Source organism: Mesocricetus auratus, unplaced genomic scaffold, assembly GCF_017639785.1.
Source record: "Mesocricetus auratus isolate SY011 unplaced genomic scaffold, BCM_Maur_2.0 Super-Scaffold_100007, whole genome shotgun sequence".
In the NCBI taxonomy this organism is placed as follows: domain Eukaryota; kingdom Metazoa; phylum Chordata; class Mammalia; order Rodentia; family Cricetidae; genus Mesocricetus; species Mesocricetus auratus.
Genome location: NW_024429191.1, coordinates 42957234 through 42972762, shown reverse-complemented (window position 1 = coordinate 42972762; position 15529 = coordinate 42957234). Strand labels below are relative to the sequence as shown.

Below are 15529 nucleotides of genomic sequence, written 5' to 3'. Positions count from 1 at the left end.
CTTTGCGCTCCAGTGCCGGGTTCTGGTGGGCAACATGTCAAGAGCCGTCGCTGCTGCAGCTGCCGCCGCCACCCGGGGAAGAGCCGCAGCCTCGGCAGCCGCGCGCACACGAGGGCAGTAAACCGAATCTCTTGGGCGCAGAGCGGCAGGGTACCCTCCCGGTGCTTTCTGCTCCGGCAGGACTTGAGCCATGTGCTGAGCCATGCCCCTGGCCGCGCCCGCGGGCCGCGCATGGGGCAGCGCCTGAGCGGCGGCCGGTCCTGCCTCGATGTCCCGGGCCGGCTCCTGCCGCAGCCGCCGCAGCCGCCGCCGCCGGTGAGGAGGAAGCTCGCGCTGCTCTTCGCCATGCTCTGCATCTGGCTCTACATGTTCCTGTACTCGTGCGCCGGTTCTTGCACCGCCGCGCCCGGCCTGCTGCTCCTGGGCTCGGGATCCCGCGCTGCTCATGCTCAGCCTGCTTTGGTCACAGCTTCGAATGAGACATCCCCTAAGATGCCTTTCCGGGCGCCACCGGCCAACTCACTGGCTGCAGGCAACGATAAGACAGTAGTCGCCGGGAGCCAGGAGGAGCAAAGTCCGGAGACACCGGACTCCCCCAGCCCCATCTCCAGCTTCTTCAGCGGCTCCGGGAGCAAGCAGCTGCCGCAGGCCATCATCATCGGCGTGAAGAAGGGCGGCACGAGGGCGCTGCTGGAGTTCCTGCGCGTGCACCCCGACGTGCGCGCCGTGGGAGCGGAGCCCCACTTCTTCGACCGCAGCTACCACAAGGGTCTCGCCTGGTACCGGTAAGTTTCTTCTCGCTGCGCTGGCCGCGATCCCTACCGTGAGCCCCATGGAGCCGTTACTTGTCAGGTGGGGAGGTAGCAGGGGTACAACTTCGGGCAGTCGAAGGAGGGTAGGGACCAAAGAGCGACCTCACATTGCGGGTGGGCGGTGGCAGAGAATCTGGGTGCGCCCTGCTAGGCTGTGACAGCAACTTACAGAAACTTGTATCGGGACGCCGGTGGTTCCGTGGTCCGCTGCGCCCTAGAATCATTCAGGCGACCTGCAAAGATACCGGGCAGCTACTGGGAAAGCGCCAGAGGAACCGGCTACCTTCCGGCGGTGGCGACATTCCACTCGAATAACTCGCGTGGCTAGGATTTTGTTGTCGTTCTCGCAACCCGGGACCTGGGAAGGAGTGCTGTGGCAGTGTTATGCGCCTCTGGGTAGCAGCCTCCTCCATACACCAACCGCTAGAGTAGCTTCTGCTGCCCAGATGGGAAGAAGGGCGAAGGCTAAGGCGCCGCGCCAAGGCCTCCTAGAGTCTGTTAACTTTTTGTTACAATTCTCCTTGTTACCGGAACCCGAAGGGGGTCTTACCGGCTTGGCTAGCAAGCCTCTTGTGTTTGGGAGGGTGGCGAGGTGGCTGCGCCGCTTTGCTGGCTGCAGCGCGCTGGTCGTGGAGCTGTGCTGGTCCCTATCGGGCAAAGGCGCGCACTGCAGTCCGCAGGCTCCCGGGCCTCTGTGCCTGCCGAGAGAGCCTCCGCAAGGACGCGAGTTTCGGCGGACCCAGTGCATGTCCGGGCTCAAAGAAAATCCCTGGACCGTTGATTGAGAAATGGGGGTTGCCTCGAGGTCGTGGCTTCCGGATGTGAGTCCAGTTCCTAAGGGACCCAGACTCCGGGGTCACAATCGCGACCTCTGCCCACTGCATCCCGGGTTGCTGGTCTGGTGTGAGCTGCTGGAGGGGTCACACTCCAGTCTCCGGAAACCCGGTCGGGTCCCCAGACCCTTAGGTCACCACCCAACCTTCGCGTCTCCTTCGAGTTTTTTGTTTTTTTTCCAGTCCCAATTACTTTCAAAGAGGGTCACGACTTCTGAAAACAAGGAGAGACACGAACCGAACCCCGCTCTCTGCCTCGACCATACTTTCCAGGACCCGGATGGTATGGCGAATGAAAGGGCCTGACCCCCGAGGATTAAAGCATCTCCTTTCCCAGCCTCGCTAGCCCCCTCCCCTTTGTCCTTTATGCTTTTTTTTTTTAATTGTGAGGAGTTGCCCAAGCCTCGGGATTTGAGCCATCTGTGACGGCTGCCCTTCTCGCGGTTCCCAGGACACTGCGAGTTAAGAATGGGGACTCACATACAACGCCCCGGTTCACGTCCAGTGGGCCTGGGTTCTCTTATCGGGCACTGGGAATAACGCGGATTCTGGGTGGGCCCTGGGCAAATACTTCGGTGTAGCCAGCTGCAGTTTACCTTGGGGGCCTCGCTGAAGCGTAGGCTATTGCCATCGATGTGTTAATATTGCCTTTATCCCACTGTCCTCCCCATACACACCCCGCTACTGGGATAATGTTGCGAGGACCGGGTGGCAGGCTAATGATTAGAACCATTTCTGGCAGAGCGGAGCCCGAGGTAGCCCAGGCCTTTTTGGTCAGACCCACTTGAGGCCGAATTGGGAGGAACTGGCAGGCGAAGCACCGCACCATTGAGGGTTTTAGAGGCACCTGGGGCAGTAGGTGGAAATCCCCTCTGGAAGATTGAGGCGGAGGCAGAGGCGGAGGCGGAGGTGGCTGTCTCCACCTGCCACCGCCCATGGGGCGCTGGAGGCCCTGGCTGTGCTCGGACGGGCGGAGAGCGCAGGCCAAGAGAGTGGCAGGGACCAGCGCGAAGCCCCAACGCCAGCAGCCCCTGATCCACCGCGCTCAACCAGGCCGCGGTAGACCAGGGTCCTTTTCCTTCTGACGGCACCGGGAGGCACAGGCCCCATAGCGGGTGACCTGCTGGATCTAACTGCCATGGCCCAAGTGTACTTATTGAACGCGGCCTTCCCGGGCTGTCCCACCAGGGATCGGCGTGCGGGCAGTTACTGAACATTTTCTTAAAGGGAAAAAAATGCTTAAAATGCTGTTTACTTAAAATCTGTAAATCATTTTAGACTATTCTGGGTGCCTGGGCCAATGTAAGGACTTCATGATTAATTTGAAAGCAACTCTGAAACTTTAAATCCAGAAAGCTTCGGAAATGCTGACCCAGAGCGCTGCACTTAGGCCGACTGGAGCCCACCAGGCTCACAGGGCTGCGCTCCAATTCAGACCTGCAGGGTCCCTCCTGCTCTGTCCAGAGATAGGCTAGCGCTGGAGAACAACATAAATAATAATTAACCAGAGTTGCAAGGCAGAACCATGGTTAAAACAAGTACTCAAAGGCTGAATGTGAGCGAGGAGAGGCCTTTTTAAAGGCACTTGACACAAAAAGGGAGGGGGTGTGGAATGGGTGGTTGAGTTCTGGGGTCAGCTGGCAATCGGTTGTAGAATGAGGTCGTGACTGTGTCTGAGCGAGTTTTATGGGTTAATACACAGCCCCGCCAGGGACCTAACCAGTGACCCAGGGCCTAGTAGCTTTTCCTGGATGCCAGCAAATTTGCGGTCCTTGTATCTCCCTACCAAGAAACCATCAGCCAATGGGTGACCCAGACTCCAGGGAGGCCAGAACCTGCAGAGGTGGCAGCTTGGAGCTGATTGTATCACCACCCAGACATCGGGTTTCTTTACAGCGCCCAAGTTTGCAAAAATCACAAAGCTAATGCGAGCTAGTTCCAGCCTCTGGCTGCTTGAGTCGCAGTTTGTATAAGAGTTCTGAGCTGACCTTCCAGTTCATACCCCGGCTTCTCTAATCACTCTTCAAACTCGGTGATTGCCCGATGGTGATATCTAAGAGGATGTGGCCTTTTCCCTCATGTAGGGATGTGGTATCTGAGAGGTTTGGGGCTGGGGGGGGGATCAGGAACTTAAAACCCTCAGGTGGAGCAAATTTCCAACCCGTGTGGTACCCGGATTTAAACTGGAAAAGTATTAATGAAACCGTTTTAAAAAAAACAACCATTTCTTCTTGATTCGGCTTAAGTATATATTTTTTTGTATATTTCCACGAATTTGATGACCCGACTTTAAGAATTAACGTAGTCCTTGTTTGTCATTTGCTCCACGGAATTTACAGTGGTGGGAACTCCCTTCACAGACTGGTTTCCCTTTCAATTTCAGTTGTACAAAACAAGCTGGCACTTCAGCTGTTGCCCTCCACCCCCCCCCCCCCGTGTGCGTGCGTGCATGTGTGTGTGTGGGGGGGGTGGGGGGTGTAATGATGTTGTAGTTACACTGTACTAAATGTTTGTGCCGGGTACTGTTTCCAGTTAGCTACTTTAATCCTCATTACCATTCCATAAAGTGGATACTTTGACAGGCGAGGAAACAGGCACAGAGAGGTTAATCAACTTGCTCAATGTCTCACAGCTAGAAAGTGCCAGAGGTCTTATTCCACAGAAGGCCCTTCTGTGCCAGGCTCCCTGATTTTAGTGACCAAAACATGCCGTTAGTCATGTGCAATTATTCAAAGTGATTTCTGTTCTAATAGAGTTTGAGGGTTTCCTTCCCACCCCCAGTTCCCCCACCCCCACCGTGCAGAGTGCCCACTTTGTCATTTATCTTAAAGCTTTTCAAATACTGGGACAGTTGACTTGGAACCATCCTGCACTGGTTTCTAACTAGATGAGGACAATCATACCATTCTGGCACTTTTATTTCTCTGCACAGGACAGCTAGAATCAAAGGAGTCATTAAAATGACAAAAATACCCCTCAAGTATAGTGACTGAGAAAACAGCCAGTGTCTCCCGGAGGAAGTGGTCTATTCAATGCCATTTGCCCCTTTCAGACTGGGAGGCCCAGGTTAAGTGACATGTTCTCAAGCTCCTTGGAATTAATCTGTTCACTTAAGAAGACAGAATGATTCCAAGTCAAGAAGGACACAGCAATGACTTTGTGCTTATTAATCAAAAGGCAGATGTAGCGAGAACTCTGAGATTTTCCTAGAGGTCCTAAAACCCAGCAATAAATGTCTCTGAGACAGCTGAAAAATAGCAAGTAATTTCCTTTATATTCTTAACTGATCTCCACCTCCATATGCCTAGTCTGTTTCTAAAAACTTGGTGCCCAGCCTTATTTCTGATTCACTAGAGGCTAAGATCTCACTGGAGATAATCTGTTTCTAAATAGTTGCACTTCCTCAATCCTGGAATTTAAACCAAGTATGAGGCTCACTTCTAGATTGCTGGGAGAAGTCAGACATCTGCATTGAGATGCAACAATTTGAAACACAAACCATTGTGTTAGAATGCTGTCAAGATTTACCAGCAAGACAGCGTAGCATATGTTGAGCTCTGTTTTTAATTAGGCACCTAAATTACACTATAAAATGGTTGATTAATCTTTTACAAGTTGGGGGGAAAATATAGCATAAATTAACCTAATCATAAGTGTTTTTCCAGATGCTGAGTTAATAAAATTGTCAATATTTAATAGCAGCCTATTAGTTTTAGATAAATAAAATGCCAAAATGTATGAATTAAATTACACTTATTATCTTCCAAATGGTATGTTATTATGCAGCAGATCTGTGAAAATTAGTTTGCAGCCCATATCATAGGAGACATTCTTAAAAGATAGTCTACTACGTAAATAGGAGTTAAATGCTGACCACATTAAGTTTTGCATTTTAAGGATATCATTATTTAAAAAGCAGCAGTTTAATGTACACTAATAATGACGAGATGTATTTTCCTAGTCAGCAGTATTCTGTTTGCCAGTGCCAAGTGATCTTACCCAGCTCCCGTTTTTTCTGATTTGTGTGTGTTGAAAAATCAGTATGTCTCTAATTCTCATTCTAAATACACATGCTTCAGTTTAATCCCTTCAGTTTAAAAGAGACTGTGAGACCCGAGGTTTTCTTTTTCTACAAAATTTCTATTTCAGTCACTAGAATGATTTACAATTGAAAGTTCACTAGGAAATAAACATTTTTTTCATGCAAAACAAAAACAACTGGCAGCTCTCTTAGATGGGAGGTGGTGTGTTTACATAGCATCAGAACTGAATGAAGCCCAGGACCAAGACAGCTCTCGCTCACTGCTCTGAGTTCCTTCGGGTGCCTCGTGTTCTTGCTCTGTGAGCACGGAATGCCCATGCTACAGGCCCAGCACAAGGACAGCTTCTAGTCCAGTGAAGACAGTTTCAATGCATTTCCTGTAATAGGACTATTCCAGAGAGAAACAGAAACTTTAGGGCAGCGCTGGTGGGAGAGACTTGACTCCCCCGAGTATGTGGCACAGCATCAAGGGTAATGAGAGCCTCCTTCCTCAAGTGACAAGAAAAAAGAAATGGGATACCAGTATCATCGGAGACTAGTAGGCCAGAAAACTTTTTTATCTACATTGTTACCTTGTTAGGGCTGTCTTATTCCATGCTCTCAGACTAACCTCAAATAAAACTGCTATTTGTGCACATCAGGCTAGTTCATTTTCTTGTTCAGAGATGGGGAGGTTATCTTTGAGGAGCAATAATTTTCTTAGTAACTTGATAGTAAATTCCGTTATAACCAAGAGGCTACATGTTACAATATCCCTGTTGCTCATGAAACCCCACAGCACAGTTTTGAGCCAGAAGAGAGGCTCTCTATCATAGCTATTTAAAATTCTTTTATGCATGCACTTCACACATTTTGTGGTTGTTTGACAAATATTTAAAAAAAATAGCTTAAGTTACTGAGTCACTGTGACATGTAAGAAACTTCACTGTGACAAGTAAGAAGCATGCATACATGAACCGGTACTCCTCCCTTTTTGCCCCACAAAGTTATTAAGTTCTGTGGTACAGCAGGGAGAAATCAGTTAACAATAATGGGTTATATAACAGAATAGGACAAACTTGTATATCCCCACCACGAAGAAATGATAAAAGCTTAAGGTGATGGATATGCTAATCAACCCTAGTGTATACAGGAATTAAGACATCACATTCATCCTCATGACTTCATACAAATGCTGTCAGTCAAAAACCAAATGTACAAGTTTAGTGTGTAGCCATGGAAATAGACGCGATTAAAGACCTTTGATGAAGAGGAGTTCACATTTCCCCATATTTAAAAGAACACGATGTACGTTATTAGAAGGAAACATTTTCTTTGGAAGCAGGGCAGATATATATACACTGAGCACTCTGTTAACATCAGGTCTCTGGCACTTCAGTCCATCCAGACTGCTTGGAACCTTCTTGGGTGAGAACGTAACCATTCCATGTATCCGCGGCTTAGTGGGGTGTAGGATCTAGAATTTCTGGGTTCCAGAATTTGCCGCTTAGCTTCCTGCAGCCTTATAGTTAGAGCCCTCCCCATTCTCCCTCCCCCCCAACACATATGCTTGTAAGACGTTTCTGAGCACTGAGACTTGGGTGTAGCCAGTGAAGAGTGAAAACTGTACGGGGAGGAGCCGAGAGAAGCCGCTTTCCACGCCCTCTCCTGATATAAGGGAGGAACCCCTGCCCCCTTTCCAGGCCTGGTGACATTTGTGTGTAATGGGGCCACTCCAGCTGGTCTCTGCTACGCCTGCGCTTCTGGCGGGTCCTCACCTGTGGGGCTGAGCCGGGCGGAGCTGCCTCGGCCCGCGCTGATTGGTCGGGAGGGCTACCGAGAGACCAATGGCATCGGGTCTGCACGGCGGCCCGCCCACAGGCTTTCTCGGAGCGATCCTCTGGATGTCTGCCCAATTCTAGCCTCTTGTTAGCCTTGCTGCGCTGTGTAACTGACACATTAGACTCACCTGTAGGACACTGGCCTGTAAGCGTTCAGTTGAAACTAATTTCATTTTGGAGTGAGGAGAGGGGAGGAGTTTCTTGCTTATTGCTGCAAATGGCGCTGAAAAAAAAAAATCAAGATTCAGCCCATTCTTGCTCTAAAGTGCAGTCTCTCTGGAAGAGAGGAAAGCTGGAAGGCTGACACAATCAGAAACACCGATCCCTTCAGATCCCTTCCAGGGCTTTCTGGAAGCCGGTCCTCATTCAGCCCAGTCGTTACTTTTGGCTTACTTTTTGGCTAGTCCCTGGAGCCCTCCCATATGTTTGTTCCAGAGGCTCCAGGCATTTAGCATATGCCAGCTCCGCCAGTTAACACAGATACACAAAGAAGAAACATCCTGTTTCCACCCATGAGCTTCTCAGAAACTCCAAGCGGGTGGGTGGCTGTGTGTGAACCGGGGGGGGGGGGGGGGGCGGGAGGCAGTGGAGCAAAGCTTAATTCCAAGGCAGGCTCCAGTCAAGTCACCCAGGCTGACCTTTATCTTGAGGTCCTTCTGGCTACAGAGTAGGTTGGGTTAGAGGTGTGTGCCACCAGACTGAACGAATAATGAATGTGCTCTTATAAATTGCATTTACGTCCCCCTCCCCACTGATCTAACGAGGGCATATTTATTGAACAGTTGCCTTAGGTTCACAACAGAAGCAAGTGTAAAGCACAGAGATTTTCCATGCATCCTCACTTTTACACATACATCATTCTTCCAAGACCTATTCTCCACCAAGGAGTGCATTTCTTACAGTGGCTGAGCCTGTGCTGGTTTGAATAAGGGCCTTGCCACCAGCCTGGCTTTTGATAGGGGGTTGATAGCCTGTGAACATCCTGCCCGTGTTGAGGTTGGGAACTGTGTACAGCAAGTCAGATCTGGTGCTACCTTGGCAACGGGTCCAGAGAGTACTGTACTGGGCATGGGACACAGTTTGTTCATCTCTGTCCCTGTCCTTGTCATCCCACATGTAGCCTATTTCCTTCATTTGCAAACTGGCATTGTAGGGAACTGCATGCCTTGGTCCATGTCAAGAACGCACTTTTCATTGTTAAATTTCCACAGCCCAGTTCCTCACAGACCTTCTGAATGGGGTTTGTATCACTTCTCACTCATTTCACTTCATTTGAATTTTGAACCTTGGTAACCATCCTGGGACAGGCCTACTTAGCCAGGTGCCCTACCCATGTTGATTCCAGTGAGAAACTTCTGTCTTGAAATTTTTAGTTCCCTAATAGAATTTTCCCAGCTGTTGGTAACTCTTATGGTCAGTTCTTTGCTACAGACACTTTTATACCCAAGAAGATCACCTGTCTGCGATGCCAGCATCCCCTTTCCACAGCTGAGGCGGACCCAACAGTGTGGCTGAACCGATGACACAGTGTGGGGGACACACCTATGCCTCCAACCCTGCCACATGGAGTGGTCACACACTGCACATCGGCCTGCTCTCTGTCTAGTGAGATCTCTGGCCAAAGTTATTGGCGTTATAGGAATGTGCAACTCTCTCTCTTTCTCTCTTTCTCTCTCTCTCTCTCTCTCTCTCTCTCTCTCTCTCTGTCCACATATATGACATATATGATATATATGTTAACCCAGCATCTCCTTTTGAGCCAGTATCCTGTATGTATTCTGTTTTCATTCTTATCAACCATCATCTTGTGACGTGTTTGTCTGGATGCCAATTTGGAGTATGTTGGTGGAACAAGCCTCTGCGTTTTCTTGCAGTTCTTTGACCTCCTGATCCTGTTCTCAGTCTCTGCTTTTATCTCTCTTTCTCCCTCCCTCCCTCCCTCCCTCCCTCCCTCCCTCCCTCCCTCCCTCCCTCCCTCCCTCTCTCCCTCTCTCCCTCCCTGCTTTCTCCCCTCCATCTTTACCCTAGGAATAGGTAGCCCCTTCCCATTGTTCGAATCAAAACCCATATATAAATAAGCCTACCTCTAGGGGTATCTGTTAAGATGTAATGCAACCAAAATATTTGTTACAAAATGAACAATAAAGAAGGAGAAGCAATGGGCAGTAAATCAAAGGCAGGGCTAGGAAGCAGCCAGCTGAGAGGTGGGAAGCAGGCTTGCTAGTGGGGGTTTCAAGTCGGATCTTGCCACCAGCTTCTTTAACAGGCCTCCTCTGGCTGCTGTTCTCCAGAGCGGAGTAATTGCAGGTTCCGCTTTCCATGAACAGCTTAGGTCTGCTTTCAAAGGCGAGTCTTGTGGTGTTTACAGAGCAGGGTGTTTGCCTGTGTTGGAAATGATGGAGCTAGTCTCCACCCTGCTCAGCACAGTGTTCCTGTGGTCTCCGTGTGTTTTTGCCCTGGTCCCAAGATCATTGTTCTTCCTGGACGCAGTACTGAGCTCTTCACTAAATAATGTGAACAGCACTTAGAAACACCAGCAGCCTCGGGCTGGAAACAAAGCCAGTAACAACAGCAACAACAACAACAACAAAAAAAAAGCACATGTTCTGTTTTTGTGTCTGCAGCCATAGAGAGTGCTGGAAGGCACCATGAGTCCCACAGCACTGGAAACAGAGGAGCTCTCCCCAGATTAGGTGTCATTAGGACAGGAGGCAGGTGGGACCTTTTATCTGGAGAACCTGGGGTTGATTACTGCTGATATACACTTAGGTTTCAGGGGTGTCTGCATTTCAGCCTGCTGGGATCACCTTCTTCTCTCCTGGCTCACTGTCTTAGGTAGGCTCCTCCTACTTGGTGACAGTCTAACACCTGCCAGGATGCCCCCCCCCCACCCACCCCCTGCTCAGAGGCAGACATTTGGCAGAGGCAGTCCACAGGGCAGAGAGTGAGCAGCCGGGCACACAACGGGATCCTGTTTGCTGGCCCTTGACTAGCTTTTCATGTTTATCTCATTTCTGCTCCTCTAAAGTTCCATGTCTGTTTCGGGGACACTGAATGCCCTCTCTCTCTTTCCTTGGGGCCTTTTGAGATTCAGGCAGTTACAGGGTTAGGTTTACCACCAGTCATGCCTCTCACACCTGCCATTTATTCATGATTTTCTCCACCAGGCTTTGAACATCTAAACTGGATCAGGCCGGAAGTAAGCCCTTAGTAAGTAAGCAAACTGTTGACTATTCTGTATCCTTAGGGAGCTCACAGTATTGACTAGGGTGACTTAATGAGAGGCATATGGGACAAAGAGAAATGCAGCAGACCCAAGCAAAAGATCCTACTGGGTAGAATTTTGAAGGGTGGATATGAGTTTAGTGGCAGGTCATTAAGGAAGCTGATAGGGTTCAGGTCTGAAAGTCATGGTGGAATACTGAAGGTCTGTTGGAACACACAAAAAGCCAGAGTTTAGGTATAGGCAACATCTAGACGCAGGAGAATCCTCTATTTTACCAGTCATAGGGAGTTTTCAGGCCACCAGATTCTCCTATGTCAAGGACTGTCACCAGCTTTGTTTGAACTATATGTCTGAATTCTTCTTATGTATCTTTGATGGAAATGAAGTCATTTGATATGTCAAGGCAGGGTCAACAGGAAAATTGGTGTCTCCCTGAGGTAGCGGGCACTAAGCCTGCCGGACCAGACTTGCTCAGCATCTTGGACAGATGCTGTGTTCTTCCCCCTTGTTTTCACCATAATGTTCATGCATAGCTTTTGGGTACCCAAGTGCTCTAGGTCCATGGATGTCTCCTTCCTCCTGGGCTCTGAGGCTCTGCAGGGAATGGCCACAGTCTCTTATTCCCATCTTCTCTAGAGCCGGGATGGGCAGAAGCACACGGGTCATAGTCTGCTGTGGGGCTAGAGTTCCGGCATGCCTGGGCAGGGCTTCTCTGCCAGCACAGTGAACCAGGAGGCCAGTGAAGGAATGCCACATGGGCAAAGCCAACCTTTGTTTCTATGTCTCAGACTTCTGAGGCCTGGAGAAGCCACACTGGCTCCCAATTGCTCTCTTTCCTACATGACTTAGGCCTGTCCCTGCCCTGACTACAGAGTAACTCAGTTCTTTTTGGAACCTTCCATGGGGGCATATGAAAGTGATTGCAATTGCTAATTAGCTCTGCCTTAGAACTATGCCCTCGTATCTGGCGTGCTGAGGTTGTAGGAGACCCCAGAAGAGGTGTAGCTCCTGGGTAGGGCTGCCCCACCCCTGCCTCCCTTCCTACCATCTCCTCCAGGGCATGACCACTCATTCATTTTTAGTTATTTTTAGTTTTGCATTTCTTCCAGTTGCAACTGGAAACTCCAAAACAGGCTCCTGAGGATTTTGTGTTCTGAATAAAGAATATTTGCCAAGAGCGGCCTACTTAGGTATATGGGCATTCTCTCCTTTGGAAAACTTTGAAGCCACCTCTTCTTACCCATGTGGCCTCCTGTGGGGAAGGTGAGTTTGGGGAGTAGATAGTGGGTCCTGTGGATCTAGATGTGGAAGGCTGGAGCAGCTGGTGGAGGTCACCTGACAGGATCAACATTGGGGCCTAGCACCTGGCAGGCCAAGGCAGGAGGCTCAGCAGTCAATAGTCAGGCTGCATGGAGGCATTGCCAAATATAAATAAGTAAAGAGCTGGCCTTTTATTTTGCCATGTGACCTTTATAAAGAATTTAGTTCTTTATTTCTATGTTCATTGCTGTTTTATTCCCTATAGCAAAGAATTAGAATCCACCTAATTGCCCGTCAAGAGATGACTACATAAGAAAATTTGGTATCTGCCTACATATTTATGTCTATATACTATACTAGCCAGCTGCTGCAAAGAAAAATAAAGTTAGAAATTTGCAGGAAAATGATGGACCTAATGTGTATAATAGTAAGTAAAGTCATGTAACCTCAAGAAAACTGCATTTTCTCTCTCATATACAGAACCTAGTTAATTCTCTCTCTCTGTGTGTGTGTGTGTGTGTGTGTGTGTGCGTGCGCACGTGTGTGTAAAAATGTGTGGGTAACAGTATAAATGTAGAAAAGAAAAGAAGAGCTGGGCGTTGGTGGCACATGCCTTTAATCCCAGCACTCGGAGGCAGAGGCAGGCGGATCTCTGTGAGTTCCAGGCCAGCCTTCAAAACAATACAGAGAAACCCTGTCTCGAAAAACAAGAAGAAGGAGAAGGAGAAGGATGCTAAATATGCTAAATATTAGGGGATGAGAAAAGACTGAATGCAAGTGATAGACATAAGTTATGAGAGAGGAAATAAAACTAACTTTTTCTAATACAAATTCTCATGGGGTTTTTGGTTCAGGGTGTGTATAAAACATACTTGGGGGACTGGAGAGATGGCTCAGAGGTTAAGAGGTCCTGAGTTCAAGTCCCAGCAACCACATGGTGGCTCATAACGTCTGTAATGAGATCTGGTGCCCTCTTCTGGCCTGTGGACATACATGCAGACAGAATACTGTATACATAATAAATAAATAAGTAAATCTTAAAAAATAACATACTTGGTACTGAAAGTGCAAAGTTTAGTGTGAAACTTCCTTCACAGCTTGTTTCAAATAATAGTTCTAACTGTGTCTATGTCCATTAAGTCACATAGACTTTGGGTCTGGTTAATTATGGTGTGTGATTTGCTTATTATTTTCAATATTTTCTTAAGAATAACATTTATTTTAAAAACAGAATTTTCCACTTGATGCTTTCCTGTCAGTTGTGTTCTGATTTGGAATTGTTGGGATTTTCCTCCAGTTTAAAAAATCCCTGCTTCTCATTCCCCCATAGAATAACTTGTGGAATTCTCCCTGCCAGAGGACTACCTTGGGGACCAACAACGGGCCCAGGAAGCAGGAAGGCATGAGGGGTTTTCATCAGGGATTTTGCTTGTGATCTGGATGTCCCCTGTTTTAGGCTTTGCTCTTTATAGTTTCTATAGTGTTTGAATGTGAGACACCCTCCATAGGCCGTGTTTGAACATTTGTACACTGCTGCTGCTGCTGCTTGGGAGATTGTAGACCTTCAGGAAGTGGGACCTGGTTGGAGGAAGTGTTTTAGCAAGCTCCACCTCCTGTTCACACTGTACTTCCTGTGTTCACACTGTACTTCCTTCTAGACAACTTGCTGTTCCTGCCACCATGCCTTTCTTGCCATGATGGACTGTGTGTCCCTCTGGAACTATAGCCACACAAGCACTTTCTCCTTTGAGTCACTTTTGCTCAGGGCACTTTATCTTAGCAACAGGACCGAGAGAGTTGCAGCTTGCTATTTTTTGTAAGTCACTGAGCACTTGGTTTTTGTTTGTCTCAAGAACATTATGGAACACCTTCTGACCAGTGTGTTTTTGCCAAGATATGAGGTGAGGGTTCCTGCCTGCATACTCCTATCACAAAAAGGAGCTGTCTGCCTTCAGGCCTTTGCCTCAGTAGGAGGCTGTGTCCCCTCATAAGCCCTTCCTCTCTAGAGCTGCTTCTCATCATCATTTGGTCACCATGCTGAGTGACGAGAATAGGGTGACTAATGCAGGCTGTCCCGTGGCATCCCCGTACCCCATGTATTTCAACCTGGAAGCCAAAATGGCAATTCTGTTGAACAGTGTTTAGCACGGACTGGGTTTTCTCATGAGCAAAAAAGATGGTGCCCAGAATAAGAGGCCATTGCTAGAAAGCCTTCATGATGAGGGAGAGGGCGTATGCCCTCAAAGAGGTTCTTTTGCTTGTTGGGGTGGAGCCTGTCATTAAAGGAAAGCCCTGTAATTAGAAATTCTACTTCCAAGTGGGACCTGCAGCCGGAGCAGCTGCAGACTCTGACTGCATTCCTTATGCTGAAGAGGGGGGTGCTGGAGCCAGGGTACCCACCTGGCAGTAAGTGGGTGCCTCTTGAGGTTACCACCTGTACTGAGGGTGTGGTCAGCCTCCTCCCCTTTGCAGGAGCCAGGGGTTGGTGGTTATACAGCTGTTTCGATTCCCTCTTCATCTTTACTGGCTCCTCGTTTTCAACCCCATGCTCTTGGTCCTTCCTTCCTTCCTTTCTTTGTCTTTCATATTTATCTATTTATATTTCCTTTGCATTGGTGTTTTGCCTGGATGTATGCATGAAGGCATAGGATCCCCTGGAACTGGAGTGACAGACAGTTGTGAGCTGCCATGTGGGTACTGGGAATTGAACCTACGTCCTTTGGAAGAGCATTTGGTGGTCTTAACCACTGAGCCATCTCTTCAGCCCCCTCCTTTCTTTTTGATCTCAATATCCTTTCATTGTCCCCTCCTCCCCCAATGCTAGACGTCTTTCTGAGTATTGAATTCAGGCCCTTGCACATGCTAGCCAAGTGTTCTATAGGCATGAGTCATCATCCTCAGGCCTCTGTGCCAAATATCTATTAAAATGTCAACTCTACATTGTGTCCAAGAGCGGTAGTACACGCCTGTACTCCCAGCACCTGGTAGGCAGTCAGGAGCATCTCAGAATCAAGGGTACTTGGTGCAAACTCCACCCCAAAACAGCTCTTTCTCTCCATTCTTTTGCATGGGATACAACCTGTTCGACTTTCACTTTTATCTGACTACCAAAGGAGAGGCTGGGTCAGGGGACAAGATGATATAGGGACATAGCCAGTGGCTGGGTTTTCCCTGGGATCACTGCCTCAACAGACACATCCACTCTCTGGTTTATAGCTAGGCTAATTTAATTTTCAGCTCAGAGGCCACTCCCCACCCCCGTTTGGTGTTAATCTCAGATAGTTAATGAGCTAGAAGGAGAGCCAGCCTATGGGATGGCGTCTCACTCCTCGCCTCAGTGGCTTAGCAGGACTGATTTATTAGCCGTTTGTTCCTGGTGTGAGTGGGCCCAGCCTGTCTGGCACAGCTTCCTGATTCTCCCCTCTTCTATAGACCAACTGAGCTCTGGCTTCTGGCCTTAGCTTTTGGACCTCTCTCTTCCTTTTGCAGCTGGGGTTGAGTGGAAGGGAGGAGGAGAGCTGGGGACACAGAGAGCC

General features: G+C 48.8%; 1 protein-coding gene across 1 annotated transcript in view; it reads left to right on the top strand.

The window, feature by feature from the left end:
- Positions 1-231: 231 nt before the first annotated feature.
- Hs3st3b1 (heparan sulfate-glucosamine 3-sulfotransferase 3B1) overlaps positions 232-15529 on the top strand; it is a 36952-nt gene continuing 21654 nt past the window's right edge. Inside the window, exon 1 of the mRNA XM_021225791.2 lies at positions 232-785. Coding sequence (XP_021081450.1) covers positions 232-785 — 554 coding nt within the window. The remainder of the gene's footprint in view (positions 786-15529) is intronic.